Source organism: Sorghum bicolor, chromosome 4 (assembly GCF_000003195.3).
Source record: "Sorghum bicolor cultivar BTx623 chromosome 4, Sorghum_bicolor_NCBIv3, whole genome shotgun sequence".
Lineage (NCBI taxonomy): Eukaryota > Viridiplantae > Streptophyta > Magnoliopsida > Poales > Poaceae > Sorghum > Sorghum bicolor.
Genome location: NC_012873.2, coordinates 10,185,962 through 10,209,128, shown reverse-complemented (window position 1 = coordinate 10,209,128; position 23,167 = coordinate 10,185,962). Strand labels below are relative to the sequence as shown.

Genomic DNA, 23,167 nt, shown 5'->3' with positions numbered 1-23,167 from the left:
TTAGTTTCGGTTTTACATTGAAGGGAAGGTTTTTTTTTCTTCTATCAGATCGCAACTCTTGGAACAGATGACAAAGCTACTGCTGCTAATCTGTGTCTAGGTCGATCAGATTCCGAGCAGAGCATGTCCAAATTTTGCTCGCTGCACAACTAAACTAATTAAAATGAATACCACTATATTTTTTTTAAAAAAATGCTTCTTCACCAGCAACGGTGAAACTACAGCAATTGTTGTATAAAATCTTCGAGCCACTCGTGCCCATGAGTTTGAACAACAGGTGGGCGTTGCGGCGCCTACGGCATTTTTTTTTTTTTTTGAAGAAAGGGGAGCAAAACCGGAGATGGAAAAACCTCCAGAACTAAAATGATGATTAAAATAATATCTGCATGGATTACACCAGGAAAAAGTCCAGGATCCTGAGGGATTGGAGTTTCCAAGTTAGACCTGCAAGTTTCCGATTCCACAACTAATTGAAATAGATGACATTGTCACAAAATAAAACTTGGAAACACAAAAGGCTGTTAGTTTCAATGCAATGGAAGCATATTTGCTAGTTATTATTAGATAAACAAAAAACAGAGTTCCATAATTTATTTTGCATCAAGCTTCAACAGCCAATAAGCTTCCCTTGGCATCTACATCAAGCACACAAAGAAAAAGGCTCTGACATAAAAATTCCTCCAGAACACACTGACGCCGGCCCGTCTCATAGGATAAGACGGGTTATTTGTACACCGAGGATCTGGCCTAGCCGGTATTCTGCATGCCGGCAGCGATGCCCTTCATGGTCAGGATCAGTGTGTCCTCCAGGCCTGGCGCGTACTCGCTCTGCTGGTTCAGCTGCACCAGCTCCACCGGCTGGCTCTCGTCGGTGAACTCCTTGGACAGGGGCGGCTGCGGGCTCACCTGGAAGCTCGGGTCACGTATCCGCTTCAGGGTGTAGGCCTGGCACACGTTCAGAGTGGTGATGTAGGACTCACGCAGCCGCAGACGCTGCTTCAGGTAAGGATCGCCTTCAAGGACGTCCTTGTGACCAGCAACCTGCAGCGAAATGGCAACAGTTAGAATCACAATGCAATTAGACTCATGAAATTTCAGAATTTTAGACAGACACATAAAACTTGGCACTTTGAGTGCCTCCAATTGGCTACATAAATAAATAAATAAATACAAAAATAGATGAAATGCAAGCAAAACCAAATCTTTGTAGTGTGAGCTATTAAAGCACTTTACCTGAAGGAGGAGCTCTTTTGTCTCCTCATAGTTCTTCCTTAGTTGCTCACCGAAGGATTGCAAATCCTCAGCCACTAGCAATTTGTCATATACAGCTGCAATTCCCGGGTCTCCCTTGGCGAAAACCATCTCAAGCAAATCAAGGGTGACCCTGAAGAATGGCCACTCATTGTACATTTCTTTCAGTACATGGATGTTCCTGATGTCCTTCTGCATGATGTGCTTGATCGCTGCACCAAATCCAAGCCAAACAGGCAGATGGAACCTTGTTTGTGTCCAAGCAAAGATCCATGGAATTGCACGGAGCGATTCTATTCCCCCGCTAGGCTTCCTCTTTGACGGACGGCTGCCAATATTCATCCTACCATATTCAGTCTCAGGCGTAGCCTGAAAGAATATAAGATCGAGTTAGTTCGCATACGGGACTTCTAGAACCAGTTTAATAGCACCCCACTGAATCATCATGCAGTGAGACACAGCATGCTTAATAAGATAAAAAGAATGTTTTAGTCCTTATTGGTCAATGCATACAGTTCAGTGCATTCACTTGTATGCCACCAATGCCTTGGTAAAAATTATATCCTACCTAGAAAAACAAGAGCATTTGTCTTGGTTTTTTTCTCAAATTGGTCTATGTCCACTTAGTGTTCTAGGATGTTTCAGTTAAAAAGGATTTGCAGAAAACTACATATGTTCAAATTTTCGAAAGAACCAATTAATAGGTTGACAAAAGGCAGCCTATCTTTAAGTGCACTCTTTTGGGACTTTTAGCAGCTTTGAAACTATCATGCTTGTGCAACTGCAAATTGTTATACTTGTAAGAATAATGGATACAGTTGAAACCTACCGATCTGAAGTATTCAACGAAGCGTGGTTCTTGGAAGACAATTGATCGATATTCTTTAGTTGCTACAACAGCCATTTCATCCATCAGAGCACGCCATTCTGGCTTGGGGGAAATTGGAGGATGCATGCCATGTTCAAGAGTAGCTGCAGTGTAGCGTTGCAAAGTTCTAAAGCACAAGAGCTCCTCTCCAAAGGAGTGCTCAATAACTTCGCCTTGAACTGTTACACGAAGCGACCCATGTATCGTGTCTGGTGGCTGAGATAATATGGCCAGATGAGTTGGACCACCTCCTCTGCCAACTGTTCCACCTCTTCCATGAAACATTGTCAACTTCACTCCATAATGCTTTGCCACCTTGATGAGCTCTTCTTGTGCTTTATACATTTGCCATGCTGCAGAGAGACGGCCGGCATCTTTGCCAGAGTCTGAATATCCAATCATGACCTCCTGCTTGCCATTAATCCTATTCATGTACCAGTCAATTGAAAAGAGTCGTGCTACAGCCGCTGGAGCTGCTTCAAGATCTGCTAGTTTCTCAAAGAGTGGAACAACTCTCAGTGGCTGCTTTACATGGCACTCCCGCTGCAAAAGCTCGACCGCGAGAACATCAGATGGGGCAGTTGCCATTGAGATGATATACGCGCCAAAGCAATCTGCTGGAAGCTCTGCAAGGACATGAAACGTGCCTAGAACATCAGCAGTCTCTTCAGTCTGAGGAAGATCAGAACCAAACAATGGACGTTTGCCCCTCAGTTCAGACAACAGCCAATCCTGGCGTTTCTCCTCGGACCATTCAGCATAGGAGCCAATTCCAAGATGTGTCGTTATTGAATCAAGAACATCGGTGTGTCGATCAGATTCCTGCCTGATGTCAAGCTTCACAAGGGCAAGCCCAAAAGTTGATACTTGACGCAAGAAATCAAGAAGACTTCCGTCAGCTATAGGTTTGTCACCACAAGCACATAATGATCTATAGCAGAGCTCAAGAGGTTCCAGAAACTGCAACGTGGAAGGTGGTGATTAAATTACTATGATGGCTGCAGTCACAAATATGTATATATCACAGAAAAAAGAGCAAACCTGTTCAACATTAGTAAAAGTTGCCTCCTCTGGAATCTCAGAAATTCCAGATGACAATAGGTGACGAGAACGTTCACGTGTGTAGTACAATTTATCCCTGACATCACCAAGTATGACACGATATGGTTCATTTGGAGGAACTTGCTTCCAGAATTCTGCAAGCAACGCTCAATTAGTATTATAAACCTTTGAACAAATACGGTAAGCCACTTTGCATGGAAAATGTAATAAATCATTCACTCTACATGAGAAGCATCCAAGTTGCTGATTAGGGCTCTGTTTGGTATTGTGGTGGTGGCTCTAATAAGACACTTAGTTCTAATTTCAGATGTCGCTAGTTTAAAAATCTATTTGGATCTGTAACAGTAAAAATCCCACAGATTAGGATCCAAGCGCAGAGGCTCATAACACAACCACCACAAGCACACCCTAAAAGGAGTAACCAAACTGAGGGCACAAATATTGAGATTATACTGGTCAACATAGTGATGCATCCATGTTAGGAGTTAGGACATAAAAAATATATTCAAGTCTATTGAAGAACTAGAGTACAATAGATTAATGATTAAAATGAAAGAGGTTTGCAACCTCCAGGACATATTTTTGAACCTTCTCTCACCTAGCTTTGCTACATACTCCCTCTATTCCAAATTATAAGGCTTTTTGGCTTTTTTAGATACATAGTTTTTGCTATGCACATAGATGTATACTATGTCTAGATCATAGTAAAAACAATGTATCTAGAAAAGCCTTCGAACGGAGGGAGTAGTATTAAATTGAAAATATTTTCTACAAACTCAATATTTTAGTTGATTTGACCTACATATGAAATTTCTAAAATATCTGATGAATTCAAGCTTGGTTGTGTAATTAGCATGCACACTTTTCTCGAATTAGTATGCAAAATTTTTGTAATGCATATGCACCAATGCATATTTAGTGCAAGTAGAGTGTTTGGAAATTCAAAAGGTATAGAGAACCAAGATGTGGTTAGCCATTATACATTCCTACGGTGAACCATAGACAACAAGAATAAAAATACAAAAATGGCATATTTTAAGGTTATTATCCGCACAGGCACAGTAATGGCATCCTTCAGAGTTAATTGTTTGTACAGTTAGGTTCTCATTTAAGTGAATAAACTTCACATGGCCAAAGCAGAAAAAGGCAAGAATAATAAGCTAATCAACAGATATGCAGTTTAATCAAAATTCCCTTGTTAGATTACAGCTCTGTTACCTATATAGTGCTTTGCAGCTCTTTTTGAAGAGCGATGTAGTTCATCTGCACGGATCCGAAGTTCATCACTGCAGCGCCACATAGAGAGCTAGAATAGAATATTGTGTTTTAGCACCAAGGAACAAAAAATGTCGCAGCTCTTAACATGCAAGGGAAGTACTTTTTATATTGCAGTACCTCAAACATTAGATCTTCGATCTGAGAGAAGTACAGGTTAGCAGCCATCATTCTTGCCAACAAGCATACATCCCGTGTAACCTCTGGTGTTACTCTAGGATTTCCTATAAAAACAATACAGCATGGAAAGTTTTAGCTTTTCTTTCTACAGTTAGTCAGCAAAACAACAAAAAAGGTTAACCCAAAATATTTGGTACTCAGATATAGTTTTGAGTGCAAAAAGGAATCTTAATAGCCAATATCAACAATTTTCTGTTACACATGCGACCAGAGTCTGGAACAATTTAAAACAACTCAAACTGTTTTTTGTATAAAAACTCTTCAACAGAGTATTGTATTTTTCAGACAAACACTTATGTATACAGTAGCATATGAAAACAATAAGTTACCATCACGATCACCACCCATCCAGGAAGAGAACTGAATGAGAGGAGCATTGTAAGGGAGACGTTCATTGATCCCAATATTTTTCAGAGCAGTGTCAATACGGCGCAAGAATTTTGGTACACCCTTCCATATAGTTTCATGGAAGTAACTCATTCCAGCACGCATTTCATCTTGAGGAGTGGGAGGGGTTCTGCGGATTTCATCAGTTCTGAAAGCAGCTTGAATCTGCGAAGATTGTCAAACAACAAATCAGCAAAACATATGTTTCACCACAATTGACTGAATGAATGCATGACCATAACTCATTTTTTTTTGTCATCAAACTGAACTCTCAAAAGCATTATATTCAGTTGTTCTGTGAAGAAAGACTAACATCAGATAATCGAACTGCAGCATCAACAAAAAAATCTGCAGTAACATAGAATCAACTGTAGCATAGGAACTACCTTTGTTGTGCACATTTGACTGTTTTTTGTCTTTTCACCTTGTCTGCTTGTCATGTGCAAGCATACAAGAGTACAAATAACATTTTTAGAGATAAAAATGTTGGTGCAACCAAGGTGACGTTTTGTCGGAAACATCTATGGGATCCACAATATAACCTCAAAAACAACTTACAGTAAAAACTAAAAAATAATGTGTTCTTCACCAGACTAATTTCAAAAAGTTTGGTGCCCACTACTGATAACAATAATTTGTGTGTGCTTAAGAGTTAGTTTGACTGAAGGTTAGTTATTTCCAAAAGTTTGACAGCTACTTCTGATGACAATAACCTTAAGGTAGAAGTCTGTAGGACAAATAACAGTGACTATAATTTCACACACAGGAAATCTTTGTTGTGCCACTGCACACCCAGAGAGAGAACCTTCAAATTTTCTCAGATAACTAGCCTTCTGTCAGTGCTATTATTATCAACTAATCTCCCTTTTCCCATTGGGTTTTTGGTTCTTTCTTGTACATACTTAACCGCTTTCTTCCTATCACCCTGTCTTGTTCAAGATATTACGTATCCTACTATTAAAAGATAGACAACAGAGAAAGCATTCTAGCCAAATGATTTGGTAGGGTCTCGAAATCTGGCAGACACCACTCACATAAAGAGGCCAAAAAATGCAACATAAGGCAACTTGTCTTTCAGGTGTGGGACAAAGTTCTAATAACAGTAATGTGGAGATGCCTATGCTCTGGATCCACACGTCCTTTCCAACTAAAAAAGACAACTGCAAGGTTGTGGTGGACGCTTAATCTGCACTAAAACCTCACGAGTGACCTTTTTATCAAAACTTTTTCAGCTCAAGTGGTGAAGTCGACATATTTTACCTCCCTCTGAAGTGCCTCGTCAAGCTCCTGTTTGTCGTCAGCAGTGATGTCCTTGGCATAGAGCTGCCTCAGGCAGTTACGGATCCTGAACAACAAAACCAAATCAACACGAGAAGAGCATTCAGCATTTGCTTCCACACGCATGAGCCAAGAGGGGAACAAAAGGGCATCAACCAAATCAACCACAGTAACGCTACGACTACGATCGTCCTCACCCACCTGCCGTGCTTCTGGAGAAGAGACCTCCTGACGGACTGCGTGGGGTGGGCGGTGAAGACGAGGTCGACGGTCTGGTTCTTGAGCGCGTCGAAGACCTCCTCCCGCGACTTGCCGAGCTGCGAGACGAGGCGCTTGAGCGTCTCCTCGATGTCCGACTCCGTCGGCGCGGAGGCCTCGTCGGCGAAGTCCCCACGCTTGAGCTTGATCCGGCGGCGCTGCGCGACCTGCACTTCCTCGGCGAGGTTGGCGAGGTTGAGCATGTGCGAGAAGGAACTGGCGACGACGATGGAGTCCCCCGGCGGCAGGCTGGTGAGCTTGCTCCCGAGCTCGCCGAGCCGAGCCTCATCCCGGTCGTTCTCGTACTCCGCCGAGAGCTCGTAGCACTCCTGGACCTGCGCACGCGAAGAGAGAGAGAGAGACGTCAACTGATCAGCACGGCTTCGCCGATACATGCGGATCTGGGGGGGAGGGCGGGTATTGATGTGATCGGGGCTTACGAATTCGCGCAGGTGGGGGCCGTGCAGGTCCTGGAGGATGTCAAGGAAGCGGTCGACGAGGAGGGCGTCGTACTCGACGAGCTTGTCGTCCTCGGAGACCTTCCCGGGGGCCAGCAGCCGCAGCTGCGCGTCGATCGACTGGTGCCGCTCCGGCATCGCGGTCGCGGCGGCAGCGAATCCGAACGAATCAAAATCAAAATTCCCGCCCGGAGGGACAGACGATCTCCTCCCTCCCGCGAGCCCGCAGCGGGCGGGCGGGCGTGGGAAGAGGAGAGTGGTGGCTCGTCTGAGCGCGGGCGGCGGCGGCGGCGGAGGCGGAGATTGGGGGGTGTGCGCGGCGGAGGCGATGCGGTTGCGGGGTGGGGAGTTGGGAGTGTGCCGTGCCTATTTGTACGGGGGGACGGGGAGCCCGGGGGTGATGGTGATCGTGTGTGGTGGTGGGGCCCGTTTGGAGAATTTTATGTTGCTCAACCGTGGGTCTCCCTCATGCCCATGACTCATCATGCCAAGTACAAGTACTCCTACTTTTGCAGATTGATCCCCGTGAACTTGGGGATTATTTGAAGTTGTACTAGTAGTTTTGGAGGCTTTGTTAGTTCCTGAATTTTTTTTAAAATTTGACTATTGTACACTTTTCGTATAGGATTTAGAAGTCGTTTTGGACAAAGTTTGTGTCAAATATTGGAATATAAATCATTAATAACTCTTAAATTATTGAGTTTGTAAATATAAAAGTTACATGAATAGATTTGTCTTGAAAAATACTTTTATAAAAGTATACATATATCATTTTTCTAAATATTTTTATAAAAAATAAGAGGTTAAAGTTGTATTTTGGAGACCGTGTCGCTGTCCTAAACAAATTCTAAATCCTATACGGAGGGAGTATTGACAATTATTGTCCAACCATAGACTAATTAAGCCTAAAAGATTTGTCTTGCAAATTAGAGATAAACTATGCAATTAGTTATTTTTTATCTGTATTTAATGCTTCATGCATGCGTCCAAAGATTTGACGTGAGAGAACCTTGAAAATTTTTTTGAACTAAACAAGGTCTAAGATAATAAAAATTTGTGTACCTATTGTCCATACAAATTTTAGAGAACTCCTTCAACTAAACACAAGTTGTGCGACCCTTTGTAAGTAAGGGATTTAAATCTATGAATATATCTCTAGTCTTTAGTAGGAGTATATTATTATTAGACACCAATCTAGTTTTTCAGTTTACTTCCATCCATTGCATCACCGGAATACTTTAATTAGGAATGTTGGGACATCAGAGTGCCGCGTGAGGCGTGATGTGTGCATTGTCGTGCATCTCATTCTCATGAAAAAAAAAAGTCGAAGCAGTATACTTGTGGGCCGTTTGGATGTGTGAGAATCAGGTTCATTTCTCACATGAATCACTAGAAAAATGGCTCTAAACGTCGTTCTGTCTAGATCCAAAACGTTTCAGTTCTGCGTTTTCTTCAGCAAAGTTAGAAATTAGGACACGTTCGTTCCACACAAAACTGATCTGGATTCTTTGATGCACTTGCAAGCTACCAATTTTAATTTTTTTTTCATTTGTAATCCTTTTTTATTACAACAAACTAAAATGGGTTGTATTTAAATTATTCTTCACCCACAAAAGGTTTATAATTTTTAAGCATATTTTTATTTATATGACTTTTAATATATATATATATATATCTTCATGTGGACCAAAATTCAGTCTACTAATCAAATGATATTACAAAGGAGTTTTGATTAATCACATGGGAAGAAAAACACTGCTGGCTAAAATCATGGTTGAAATTACTGTTGGTTGATTTATTGTAAAGTGAACAAGAAAATAGAAAGGACCCTACTAAATGCACCCTTATTAATCGACAAGAAAATAGATAAGACCTCCAATATGCCACTTCGATGAATCATATCTTTGAAAACATTCTATTCAAAACAAATATTTATGAAATATGCTATCTTAAACAATAGTCCCTTTGTTCTACAACATACTTGTACATAGTCTTGGAATAAAATGCTATGTGACACTTGTCTATCGAGACTGCCAAGAATGTAGCTATTGTAATATTCTCAGTCCCACTCCCTTTCCAACTTGCTTATTTTTCAATAGGGCTCTGGAAGGTCATCTAATCATTTTTCAATTTCTTGAAAATCAGTACTTGCTTGTGTTTTGTTCATAGTGTGTTATGGATCATTACTGTAGACCAAAGGTAATAGGAAAGGGATTATCTATTCTTGATGGTCAAAGCAAAGGAAAAAAAAGGCTTGGCCAATAACAACAGTCCAACTTTTGCATGATCATCTCTTTATGCAACTTCAAGGAAAGCCATGCAAAAGTCAGACTCTGTTGAAAAATTATAGAAAAAAATGAATATTATGACATGCTTGGTCAATTTCTTCTTTCTCATTTTCCTGGTTTGTTCACATCGTAAATCAAGATAAAGTCATGCAAATGTCATTTGATGATGACGTAGAGAAAAATGGTCATGGGGTTATAATTCGTCAATTTTCATTTCACTTCTCTTGATTTTCATAAGTTTTATCTGCTTTAAAATTTGAGGAGTTAGTAGTACAAATTAGTGCTTGACTAGTGGTGTTGTACGTATGCGCTAACTCCCACCCATGAATTTGTTATCAATACTTTACCTTTTAATCAGAGGCTCACGCATCGTAATTTGCAACAACTATAAGGAAAATTTTGTCTATGGGGTAATGTAACCGTTGTATTATCATTTCCTTTTTGAACCTAAATGATTGCTGCTATTGCAAAACAGTTAGGTATTTGTTTTTTCTCAAGCAACGATTGCCGCCACATGTACGTGTAGGTATGATTACATCGAGCAGAATTATTTTGCTCCGACCTTACGAATTATATTCCTACGTTAGTCAAGTTGGGACTGATTTTGTCTAAGAAACTTTGCTTATAGAAAAAGTAAATAAATAAATATCTAAGAAAAGATGATGGGACGAATAGCTAGTAGCTACAGTAGTTTGGATTAATGGAGTCTTGCACTGCGTGGAATGTGGTGGAACGAGAAACTTGAATTTCCTTGATGATGAAATTTCTTTTTGGCACGGCCTCTGATTGCCGCCTCTGGTGGACTATCGTGTCAAGCTGACGCCAATTGTCACGCCCACCCAATTTTATTTGGTCTCCGTGACATGGACGAATAAGAAAAGGCTTTCTGAAAAGGAACCCCCCAAAGAAACAAATACTCCTATTCATCTACGTACTCTATTTGGGACACCTCATCAAAGTCAGCACGCACTAGAAGTGTAGTAGTATTATTTTGGTCGGCCGTTGAAGCTGGCACCGTCCAAAGAGAGTGTTGTTTTTCTTTTCTGTATCCTGCCCCAACATTTGGTTGTCATCTCCAGTAAATAAATAAATAAAGCTTCTCATCAATCATTCGAACTAAACAAATTGAACCCCAACCAATGCTTATACTCTCGGTATTCTCAAGAGGAGGGGACTACTAGTACTAGGCCGTGATAGAATTTCATGAAAAAAAAAGAGGTTTTAGAATCCACTAATGCGGAGGGGTTTTATGCAAAAGTGGCGTGCTTAAGTGCCCGGAGTCCCAATGGGCGGGATTGGAAGGGATCTTGGTGGAATCTTGATCGGATCTACCACCCAGGCCGCACGGTGCGAGAAGCCGCCGCCGCCGTGCCTGCCTCTCTCTCTCTCACACACACACACACGAGCCCGATGCCACTGGTCAACTATTGCGAGCTCGGAGGGTCCAGGACACATGGGTCACATGCATTGCATGAACCGATAAAAAGGAAGAATGGATCCGGATCCGAATTAAAATAAATACGGAGTACACATCTTGACTGGGGCCTTGTTTAGTTCCGAAAAGATTTTAGATTTCTACACCGTAGCACTTTCATTTGTTTATGGTAAATATTATCCAATCGTGGAATACCTAGGATCAAAAGATTCGTCTCGTGATTTACAGACAAACTGTGTAATTAGTTTTTATTTTTCGTCTATATATAAAGCTTAATGCATATGTCACAAGATTCGATGTGACGGGGAATCTTGAAAACTTTTTGGTTTTTGGAGTGAACTAAACAAGGCCTTGATTCAGGCAGCACAAGTAGGAGTATGTACGAAATCGACGCCTTTCCAAATTGGCCAGGTTTGACTTGGGAATGAACTGAATATACCATGATCAAAGATGGCAAATTTCTAATTATAATTAATACTAGACTAGATTGATGCATTCATCGTGTGATTCATTCAGGGCTTAAACTGTTGCGTCCAAATATCCCTAACCCCCACTAGGTGTTGTTGGACTCTGGGTGAATCCGTCTGTAGTACTCCAATTAGAAGCCTGAGTGCAATGCACGCCCCTAACAACAACAATATTTGCGCAACTTTATAATTAAGAGCATCCCAGCGGTTCCCCAATATCTCTCTATATCCCTATAAAACAGTCATATTACAACAACTGTGTTTTTTTTTACTCCAGCAGTCGCCCAATCTCTCTTCTTTTTTTTGTGTACACCAATATTTCTCTCATATTCTCTTAAATAAAGAGAATATACAACTCTCCAATACCATGGAGACCATCCCAATTATCACTTTTCAATCAAATTTTCTCTTACAGTCCTATGGGACCCACCTTCCATATGGGTATTGGGAAAGATATATTTAGGTATTGCTAAAATAACTCCCTCAATATTGCTAAAATATAATATTGGGCGACCCCAATATATGTATATTAGGAAAAGATTATTGAAAAACTACTGAAGATGCTCTAATGTACTCCCTCCATCCAACATTATAAATTATTCCAAGAATCTTGGAGAGTCAAAACATCTTAAGTTTGATTAAATTTATATGGTAGGATAATAACATTTACGATGTCAACTTTTTTTTTGACAAATTTATGATATCAACTAAGTATTAATAGGTTCTTCATTTATTATATTTTCATAATATATCTATTTAATGCCACAAAATTTTATAATTTTATCTATAATTTTGGTTAAATTTGAGATACTTTGACTCTTCAAAATTGTTGAAATAAACGGTAAGCTCCTATCAAGTACCCTTAGGAGTTGTATAGGGTTATAACCAAAGGTTGGATGGTCGTAGCACACAGATTCAATCGAGTTTTACTATTACACTTGCACAAAAGTTTCGATCAAGTCTCAATCTCATCAGACATCTGGCCCACAGTATCGTGACGCTTTTGTCTAGTACTGCTAATTGTTTAATCAGGCAGGAGATGGCAATTGACAACATTGGCCAAATTACATCGGTGTCACCCATTAGCACTATAGCATAATAAATAATTAATATAAAAGGTATATAACGCGAGGTGGAAAGATCCCTTTTCGCCTTCGTATTAGAGATGGCAATTGCTGAAAAGCTGATTGACCCGTCAACTTAGGCCAACCCGATTACGCCATCCGTCTCGAAAAAAACAATTTCAAATTCAACTTAAATACATACATAATTCTATTAAACATAACAATTGCCACTACAATCAATAGTGGAATGGAGTATATTTCAAAACAAACATTATACATTTAAAGATATAAATAATGACGCTATTTTTTTTATAGATGTAGCTAAACTTAAAATTATTTGATTCTTTTTAGAAAATAATATATTTTTTTTATTTGTCGTGTTTTTAAAATGAAGGTACAATTAGTAGTATATATACTAGCTCTCTCCACTCTAAATTATAGTTACTAGCAAAACATGCCCGTGCGTTGCAACGGGAAGTACATGTTGCGCGATTAAATTAGGCCCTGTTTAGATTTGAAATTTTTTGGTCAAAGTGGTAAAATTTTTTTGTGGTCGGACGCACACGAAAAGTTTTAGGTGTTTAGTTTGGTAAATTTTTTCTGACACAACTTAGGCTGTATGCAGTTGCAGTTGTTATTGGTAGGCTTCCATGGGAGTGCGTGCATAGTTGCAGCCCAAAATTTTGGCCCCCAAAATTTTTTGGCCCCTTTTAGTTCCTAGGCCCCAATTTCACAAAAAATTTTCTCTTTCGGCGAAAAAAATTCAAATCTAAACAGGCTCTAAAAGTAATTTTTAGCTCAGAGATTTAACGACAATATCATACATTTTAGTTAGTTGTATAATTTTTTCCATATCGTAGTTGAACATGTATTAATCGTGTGTTTAATTCTACACCTTTCCTATCTATACCTATCTATAAAGAGTCAAAATTTCAGTCTGCCCTTTTTTTCTGCCAATCTACAGTCGTATAGGTTTTTTCTACCCCCGAAAGCCCCACGTCCAATGACTCCCTTTCGAAATCCAATAGAACAAATCGAATACAATTCAGATCAAATTGAGATCAAAACCAAATAGAATACAATACAAAATCAAGACCACAGTCCGTATAGGTTTTTTCTACCCCTGAAAGCCCCACGTCCGATGACTCCCTTCCGAAATCCAATAGAACAAATCGAATACAATTCAGATCATGTTGAAATTCTTCTTTTGTGCAAGCGACATGTGATTCCATGATCCTTCTCCAAGTTCTATACAATTACTATATTTCAAACACCTGAAATATAGCAGATTCTTTAAATCTATATTAGGGACCTCGTGGCCATGTCGTGTCTGTGGCTACATGCTAGTGTGGCTTAAAGCAAATAAACTCACACATGAAATATAGCTGATCCTTTAATTTTATGTTAATATTGGCTTGAATCAAATAAATAAATTGCTGTAGACGTCTTGTTAATTAATGACTATATCTTATAATTAAATAAATTGTCAAATTTAATTGAAATAAATAGTTAGCGGTCACTTAAATCTGAAAACTGAGATGCTGGGGATTTTTTTTGATAAAATAAATATATTTTAAGCCAACGCTAATGAATATTTATAGAGCCAAAAGCTTATTACCAGCATGCATGCAGGCCTGCGTCCAGCCCATGCCTTTGTCCACTTGAAGGCCCAGTTGCGAAATCTACCAAGTGATTTCAGTCGTTGATACATGATGAACGGCTAGGATCTTGGTAGGCCAAAAGAGGATCATATAAAAGGGATGAAAACCTAATCCCATCTCGGTTCTCACTGTCTCACTTCTATCTCCCTTGCTCCAGCCGCCTCTCGTGCTACTCACTCTACACAGGAAAGCGACGCACCACCATAGCATCTAGGGAGAAAATGCATGGCCATGATGGCTCTCATGCCAGGGTGCAAGCTTTGCGCGCGGTTGCCTGAACGCATGCGTGCCAGCTTCCCTAGTGCACGCGACGGCAGCGGCGTGCGTCCAGCGGTGCCGTCCATTAGGTGCGTGGCTTGCTGCTTCACACGGGGTAGCTGCGAGCGAGCCGATCTCCGCCGCCGCATCGACATGCCCCATGACATTGCTACGTGCCGAATCTGCATGGCGCCGTCCACAAACCTTCCTCCACCTCGTCGATGACCCGTGTTCAGGACTTGTAAGGGTGGGTGTGATCTGCTTTGTAGGGGAACTTTTTAGAGTTCTTTTTCATCTTGATTTTCTTTTATCTTGAATCCTTCCTCTTATGATCTTTGCTACCTTGCAAGTTATTTTGTTGCTTCATGACATCTTTAATTGGTTTATTATATTGTACCTGACTTTTTATCTTGTGACCCGTGGAGAGTTTGGATTGGAAAGGCAATGTTTGAGTCCATCACGGAGGGAGTCGTGAAAGGGAAAAAGAAGAGGATCAAAAGATCCCGACGAAAATTTAGCTAGAAAATTTGCCAAGTCCATCTAGTTGTCCATGGTGGATTCGATTTGGTTAGATGTCTTTTTCCTTTGATTTGATTTGGATTTGGACTTGAATTGGATTGGTTGGCTGTGAGTTCAAGTCTGATTTTGGAGAGTTTTCTTTCTCATCTATGTTGCGTCCAAAGCAATTTTTTATTCGATCTTCACCATCAATATAAATAGCCAGACCAAAAAAAATCCAGACCAAGAAAGAGGCTGAAATTTTGCCTCTTTATTATTAGGGATAGATATAAGTATTGTATTCTATTTGGTTTTGATCTCAATTTGATCTGAATTGTATTCGATTTGTTCTATTGGATTTCGGAAGGGAGTCATCGGACGTGGGGCTTTCAGGGGTAGAAAAAACTGTGGTCTTGATTTTGTATTGTATTCTATTTGGTTTTGATCTGATTTGTATTCGATTTGTTCTATTGGATTTCGAAAGGGAGTCATTGGACGTGGGGCTTTCGGGGGTAGAAAAAACCTATACGGACTGTAGATTGGCAGAAAAAAAAGGCAGACTGAAATTTTAGCTCTTTATAGATAGGTATAGATTTTATTTTTTTTACGTCAAATTTGGTATGTGTGCAGACAAAATTTATATAAAAAATCAAAATAACTTATAATTAAGAATAGACGAAGTATATTGTAACATCAGCGCATAGCATAGACCTTGACCTTGCGTTCTCCGGTCCCGTTCGTTTGGAGCCGCAAAATTCCCTCTCTATGTTGATTGTTGAAAGCACGTAGTGGGAGTGCGTGCGTCGAAGAGACCACCATTTCTTTTTTGCCAAAGCCGGTTTGGGGAAGAGAAGGAAAAGAATTGCCAAACGACCTTGTTTAGTTCCGAAAACTTTTCACTTTTCGGATCTAAACAAGGCTAAAAGAAGAAGGGGAGAGGACATGCAATGCACACGTCACTTTCAATTCCCCCCGGTTGCTCGGACGGACATGCTTGCAGGCACACAGATGGAGACAGCCTTGTTCTTCTTTCTTTTCCTGTGGCCTCGCATAGATAAATAAATAAATAAATAAAGCTTAGGAGGAAAAATGGAAAATGGGGAGGTGAGCTGGAATTGCGGCTGTCATCAGTTGCGAGGAGGCGTGCTTGTACGCGTCACGGCCTTGCTTTCCCTGTCACACCCTCACAAGAAAGCAGCCCAAGTGGTTAACTGAACAGGACAGGTGATGGATATGCCTCTCCCACCAATCACCATCTTTGCTCGAAATAGCTCTCTTCTCATCGTCTCCGTCATATGCCTTCCATCGCACTTTTCTAGGTACAATGGATTTGGGAAAGAAGAGGAATAGTTAGTGTCCCTCTCATAAGTGTGCACTGTTTGAATTCATATTAGCTACTCCCTCTGTCCAAAAAAAAAAAGATATTATAGGATACGCGCATATCATACTTTCTTAACTTTAACTAGGTTTGTTGAAAATGCACGCAACATTTATATATCTCCAAATAAGTTTGGCTATGTTCGCTTGGCTAAAAAGTCATGGTGAAAGCACTGTTCGCTGATTGTTGTGAGATAAAAACAGTACTGAATGATTGATAGATTTGGCAGATAAGCTCAAATGAATATTTAATGATCTATATGATGATACTAATTATGTATTATTATATTAATATTCTTTTATATATAATTGGTCAAAGTTAAAAAAGATTGACTTCTTGGGAAGCGAAAATGACTTTTTATTTTGGGATAGAGGGAGTACTACTAATAACTGGAATGGAATTACAGTTCTAATTGTTACTTTCTCCATTCCAAATTATAAGTCGTTTTGCCTTTTCTAGGTGCATAGCCTTTCTATGCATCTAGATATACACTTGTGTCTAGACACATAATCAAACTTATGAATCTAGAAAAGCCAAAATAACTTACAATTTGAAAGAGAGAGAAGAGAAATATCAACTGGCAATTATCTCACTAGTTAAGTCAAATCGGTTAATAGTTAGCTAGCTAATATTACCTATCAGCTAGCTAGCGGACAATTAGTAGCTAAGAGATCCAATTACAGTGTTGGCTCATTGGCATTTTTACGTATGGACTATCTCCAACAGGTGGCCCATAAAGGCATGTAAACACAAAATGGGTCTCCGATAGTACTGTATTGGCCTCCAACAGAGTACTAGACCTATTTTAGATGCCAAGAGAGACACAACCTAAATCTAAGTATCATCTCTTCTGGAGATCCATTTGCAGAAAGTGTTCTCTTTTGATTTTTATTGTTGAAGAAGATAAAAAATTAGTATTGAAACATTTACCTGTAGTGTTACCCAAACGGGAAGTGAAATGAATCTTATATTTTAGGTTCCCATTGTTGGAGATAATTGACCTATTTGAACCTTGTGTAGCTAAATGTTAGTGGCTACCTAGGAAAAAAAAACTAGCTAATAACTTTTTATTAGCTAAATAATCCATTCCGAGCTGTTAATTGGGCTGTTTAGATGTACTAGAACTAATTCTAGCAGCTAACTAGGCCCTTAGATCTAAACACTCCCATAATCATCCTCTCTTTCTCTCTCTCATCAGTTGTTAGCAAACATTCTTAAATAGTGCGATGGAAGGCATAAAACAAACTCTGATACTGCACAGTACACGTAGGTAGGACACAAATAAATCTCTACAACAGATCACTAGTAAGCGGTGTCCATGAAAGATGCAGAAAAGGATGGACAGCAGAGGGCATGTGGTGAGTTGTGATGACCGAATTTGCTTTCCGCCGGTTTGATGGTTCAAAGGATGGATTCCTCAGAAAACAAAGTGATGGCTGTTGCACAGGCTTTCTGTATACAAAGAAGCTGCCCTTCGTCTGCAATTCTGCATGCCGTCATGATTGAAAGCGCAACGGTACCGGTACCCAACAAAACACAGCGCGTGTGGTAGTACCGCTTGATATGATGGGGATCAGATTCAGCCATGGGCCACTAATGGAAAGCTTGATTGGGCCGTCCCACACAGCCTTTGCATTTTCTGAAGCCATCACAATGCGCTTTGGATTTTCGTGGGCAAAAGTATGCAAAAAGGGAGCGAAAGCAGGTTGAGCTTATGCTGAATTTGCTCATTAGTATTGTTCTTTCGTAACAAATTAGCGAACAGTATTTTTTAGACAAGTGAACATACTAGCTGGTACAAGCTTCATAATAGGTTCTATTTCCATACCGACAGTTAACACTGCAACATCTTTTCTCCGTCTTCTTGTAATGCCAATCTGCGAGAAGACATACATAGAGATAGTGCTAGTAAATAAGCTATAAGCAATGTTCGGAAGTAGAGAGGCAGGGGTGACCCAACGGCCCTCACCAAACAAGGAGGTTGCCGCAGCTGACGAGGATGAGCAGTAAGGGGAAAGCCCATTGCCCAGAGAGGCAGAGATTGAAGATACAAGTGACAAACACTGAGTGATAAGTAGAGCACTAGACCTAAAACAGGACAGCTAGGTTCATATATTAAGGTCTTATTTGGATGTGGTCGGATTCGTATCAAATTTCACTCTAATCCACCCCCAACACATGTTGATATATATTCTATATATCAATCTAGACTTTAATAATATATGTACCATATCTGAGGTCTAAATACTTAAGTCAGATTTGTAATGTGTATGTCATGAGTGTGTATCAATACTCGCGATATATGTATATGTAGTGGTCATAGTGGAAGGTGAAACTAATAGCACCACAAGTAGAGGTAGTAATTTCAAGTAATAATAATATGTTATAGGTAGTTTTTTTTTCTTTTCAGCGGTATGATCAGATCACGCCACAAAATGAGCAACCAAACAGCATCTTAAAGGAAGCGTTGGCGAAGCTTGCGCTTGTCTAATCTCTGCTTATTAATATATGCTGATAACCAATCCAAATCTTTAAGAGAAAAAAAATAGTGGAAGACGGTTAAAAACAAGTACGTTGTACATGTAAACGCAGGTAGAATTGAGGTTCTTAACTTGACGAGTGTGACTCGCCAGAAAGGCAGGGACACTTATGTAACCAATTCAAGATCTCATGATCATGAGTGAGATGATAAAAACAGTGTAACAAATCTTATTAGAGTCCTCTTCCGCCAGGCCTGTAGACATGTACAGTATACAGGTTTGAGAACGAGCCCGGACAGGACAAGATCACAAAGACAAGGAGCCCATGTAACTGATGAACTTATTCTGTAGCTCTAGGCGCTATCATCATTGTGTCAACAAGTTCAGTACCTCTGGGCGCTCTTAAAAAAAACATTGTGCAACCAGAAGTCCGGACGGCGTCCAACTCTACCCTGTTTTGTGTCCTCAGTGCGAGCTTTTCGTTTGCCATTGTTTTTCACTTACAATAAATCAGCGAACAATACTTAGGACAGTCGGCATTAATCCTCTGTAGCACTGAAGCAGGAGTGTAGGACAGAAGTGCTTCTACAAATTCAGGTAAGCAACCCATGCAAATACCTTCGCATTTGTCCAGATACCTATGATTGTCTTTTTTAATTTTTTTTAAGACAAACAGAGTATCCAACAATATTGCATTCTTTTTTGGGACGAAAAAAGTATGCAACACTCCTCTGTTGCTTCTTAAAAAATAAGTTTCCTCTGTTGCGTCGACGAAGGCACCAGTATACATCGGCTGACACTGTCGGCCAGATCTGATGCCGCTTCATCTTGGCCGCCGCGGCGGCCGGAGCAGAAGCAGAGCAATAGGAATTCACCTGGCTGGCGCAGAAAAGGTGACTATCTTGCATGCACCGATGCACGGACTGATGGATGGACACCAGCACAAGAATAACATTCCAGAGCGAGCCAAACTGTCAATGCAGGACTAAATCAAAAAAATTCAAGAGAGACCTGATCTCCTTAATGATTCATGCCCAGAAATGACGCTAATGTTCAACTCGTTTTACTTCGTCGAAAAGGGCTAATACACGACACATAGTTCTTATGTTTGGACAACTGGACCATAAAACATTATATACCATTTTTGACAAAAGCTAATTCTCTGTCAGGTGTATTGTGTATAAACACTGCAGCTGTGCACTTGCTGTCCCCAGTCCCCATGGTATGTTCAATAGGTGACCAGTTTTGGTTTAGAATTGAGAAACACAGGAATTCGACAATACTAATCTCTACAGAATTTCACAGGAAACATGATTCCTCCAGATATAGAGAAGTTTTGCATTTCAAGCACAACCTTACTTCCCTGTGATTGGACTGCTTAAGTAAGAAGCTTAAGTATGACTGCTAGGTTTTCATATTGTTGGGCGAAAACTGTTAGGCACCATGTCATCTTCTCTCGCCAATCTGTCGACCATATCATCTTTCCCCCAAAGCACTTCTCCAGTTTCCCTTTCTCATGCCTTTCAAAGTTTACTAGCCCTTTTCCTAATTTACCCCCTCAGTTCCAAATTATAAGTCGCTTTGACTTTTCTAGTACATCCATTTTGCTATCTACCTAAACATATTTATTTAGATGCATAGCAAAATGAATGTACCAAAAAAGTCAAAGCGACTTATAATTTGGGAACGGAGGGAGTATTCAACATGGCATGGCCTGGAATTCATGGCAACTTCAGCAATCTATATTTGGTTTAAACCAGTAAAGCTCAAACTTGTAACAAGTTGGTACCACAGAGAATGCTTCCTTAACATCATGAATGTTCACCCCACAATTATAACAGCAGCACAGTAACTAGTTACGCTACGACTGTTTGGTCAAATCACTAAGCAAGAATGAGTTGCGTGTGGCTGCTCCAGTGGCAAAACAAATGATATATTTTTTAATATGCCTACATAAATTATGCCATGCCATGGTACCAAGATTATTTTCTGGGAGAACAGACGGCGCATAGGTAAACCCCTGATGTCATAGCGCCATAGGTCTACTGTTTAGTGGCTGGAAAAGGATGACGATATATAAAGCAGTACAATACATGATGATACCACTGACACTGGGCACAAAACCGAGATCAAAATAGTAGACAGGTAAGGCAACTTCATTCTTCTACGGACCCTGTTACAGAATGTCCAACTACACCAAAACACACCGGACCTCAATTCATGGGAACAGTTGTCAATGGTGAACAAACCTGTAAGGTATCCAAATCACTGGAACTGATAATAGTTGAAGGAAAATTTGATGTGGATGACCAACAGTGAAGAGAAATGCAATCTTTTTGCTCTGTTGTTGTTTTGTAACAAAATCTTAACAGGTGGCATCCTTCAAAAGAGGTGTATGGCCTATGGCCAACGGAAGCATTCCACCAGCTTTTGCAAGATTAGCTAGAAACCCTCTTGTTATTGGTAGGTTCTCTGCATATGTAAAGTGGAACTGATTATTATGTTATTATTGGACTAAAAGGGCAAGTTATCGTGGCCTATGGTTACCATCAGGTGTTATGAGCTTGTGAACCATTTCCTTCTTACTATTATAAGAGAGGCTAGAGCTCAATGAGAAAGGCAGAAGCAATGTCAATTTGGCAACAATTTTTGTTTTTCTGACATTATTCCTTCTTCTTCAACTCATTTGACGAGGAGATAGCAATTGACATGTAGAGTATGTATTTGTATCAACACCGCTCAATGTAAAGATGACAACAAATAGTACAAATCACCTGGTCTATTGCATCTGCCTCTGCGTGCTACATGGCTCTTGGATCGGTCCCAAACGGCCAGACGTAGACCATCTCGTCCCATCCGGTGCTGGCGAGCAGGCCGTCGACGAGGACACTCATGTCAATGCCGGCGACGAACTCGGTGTGGTGGTTGTACCTGGCGAGCAGAGCATCCTCGGCGCGGTAGTCCCACATGCAGACGGTCATGTCGTAGGAGCAGGACATGAGCATGCCCTGGCGGTGCGGCGAGAAGCGGACCCGCTTGACGGCGTAGCCGTGTCCAGCGAGCTGCGCGATGGGCGCCCGCGGCGCGCGCACGTCCCAGACGCGGATGGACTTGTCGACGGAGGCGGTGGCGAGGATGGAGGGGTCGTACTTGTCCCAGTCGAGCGAGAGCACCTCGTGGTCGTGCGCGGGCAGGATGAGCGTGGGCGCGGGGTCCCGGACGTCCCAGACGCGCGCGGTCCGGTCCCCGGAGGCGGAGGCGAAGACGTCCGGGTGGCGCGCGGACCAGGCGGCGGCGTAGACGCAGTACTCGTGGCCCCGGAAGGTGCGGACGGAGGCCGGGCGGTCGGGGGACCAGAGCTTGAGCGTGTCGTCCCATGAGGCGGAGATGAAGGCGTCCCGGCGGACGGGGTTCCAGTCGAGGCCGTGCACCTCCCGCGCGTGCTCGCGGAGGAGGCGTACCGGGTTCTGCGCCGGCGGGAGCGCGGCGTCGAAGAGGCGCACGGAGCCGTCCCCAGACGCGGCGGCGCAGAGGGAGTCGTGGGACTCGGACCACGCGCAGTCGAAGAGCGCGTCGGAGGTCGGGAAGGAGAAGACCGGCACCGGGGCGGCCCCGGGCCCGGGCCCGGCGGCGGCGAGGTCGAGGACGATGAGGTGGCCGTTGCCCACGAGGCCGAAGTGCTGGGACGTGGCGGCGAGGAGGCGGTTCTCGTGGAAGGGGCTGAAGCGCACGGCGAAGCCCGGCGCCGGGGCCTTGAACGCCGGCATGGCGGCGGTGGGTGGATCGGCCGGCGGATCGGGAAGGGGACTCGGGTAAGACTTGGATTTTAATTTATTTTTTCCTTTTTAATTTCTTTTTTTGATTGTGAGGATATGGCTGTGCCTCTGCGGGGAGTTCAGTCCTGATCCCGGATCTAAATGACGTCATCAACAGTGAAATCTTCCTGTAAAAATTGTACCACTGCGATGCACTGCTGGCCTACTTTAAAAAAAATCAACTCAACTTTTAGAATGAAGATCTTGTCAAAAAAAAAACTTTTAGAATGAAGAGAGTACTTGCTTGTTTCTCGGATGAAAAGCTATGATTAAAAATATTGTTCCCAGATTTTAAAGAAAAAAACTGTTGAATAATTTGTAGATTTGGTAGATAAATATTTATAACTTTTTAAAAAGTTCTAGTTTGTTTACACTATGTTTGCTAAAATAATTTGTCTAGATTGTCGAAAAAAGCAAATATCCGTACTACCTTTTCTTTCTCATTCTTCTTCTTCTCTCTATTTGTCACTTCTCGTTGTGTCGATCTCTTCTTCCTCCTCACTTCCCCATCTCTCATCCATCCACCTTACCGCAATGGCAACACACGTCAACAAACTCGTCCACGTGTATACATGAGCAAATTAAACCTGGTTTAAGCTCGATAAATTTTAGTCCACCCATAAATCTTATGGCCTAGACACAGAACCCACTGCCCAGAATTTTTTTCTTGGCCCGACCTAGCATAAAATGCTATTTCTCGCTATTTTACACTATAATATGCGTAGGCGGCTTGCCCAAGCATAGGCCCAGCCTGAAAAGTTAGGCCTGATCTATCCAGTGGGACGGTTATAGATGAGACTTTCTTA

General features: G+C 41.4%; 2 protein-coding genes across 2 annotated transcripts; both read right to left on the bottom strand.

The window, feature by feature from the left end:
• On the bottom strand, window positions 522-7,359 carry LOC8078313 (phosphoenolpyruvate carboxylase 1). The gene is made up of 10 exons (XM_002451810.2): window positions 7,000-7,359; window positions 6,503-6,894; window positions 6,284-6,368; window positions 4,966-5,188; window positions 4,577-4,680; window positions 4,400-4,487; window positions 3,161-3,315; window positions 2,081-3,079; window positions 1,234-1,620; window positions 522-1,041 (listed from the first exon to the last, which is right to left on the bottom strand). Exons 1-10 carry the CDS (start codon window positions 7,153-7,155, stop codon window positions 748-750), a joined length of 2,883 nt encoding a protein of 960 aa, XP_002451855.1. The 5' UTR covers window positions 7,156-7,359; the 3' UTR covers window positions 522-747.
• LOC8085582 (peroxisome biogenesis protein 7) lies at window positions 20,481-22,436 on the bottom strand. Its single transcript, XM_002451809.2, has 2 exons — window positions 21,321-22,436; window positions 20,481-21,018 (listed from the first exon to the last, which is right to left on the bottom strand). Exon 1 carries the CDS (start codon window positions 22,311-22,313, stop codon window positions 21,348-21,350), a length of 966 nt encoding a protein of 321 aa, XP_002451854.1. The 5' UTR covers window positions 22,314-22,436; the 3' UTR covers window positions 20,481-21,018; window positions 21,321-21,347.

Bases quoted from the DNA above. Each gene is read 5' to 3' on its own strand.
- LOC8085582 (XM_002451809.2), bottom strand. From the start codon at position 22,313: ATGCCGGCGTTCAAGGCCCCGGCGCCGGGCTTCGCCGTGCGCTTCAGC.
- LOC8078313 (XM_002451810.2), bottom strand. From the start codon at position 7,155: ATGCCGGAGCGGCACCAGTCGATCGACGCGCAGCTGCGGCTGCTGGCC. The intron at 5,189-6,283 runs GTAAAATATGTC...CAATCTTCGCAG, and splicing joins ACGAGGCACTTCAGAGGGAG to ATTCAAGCTGCTTTCAGAAC. The intron at 4,681-4,965 runs GTAACTTATTGT...TTGTTTTTATAG, and splicing joins GATGGGTGGTGATCGTGATG to GAAATCCTAGAGTAACACCA.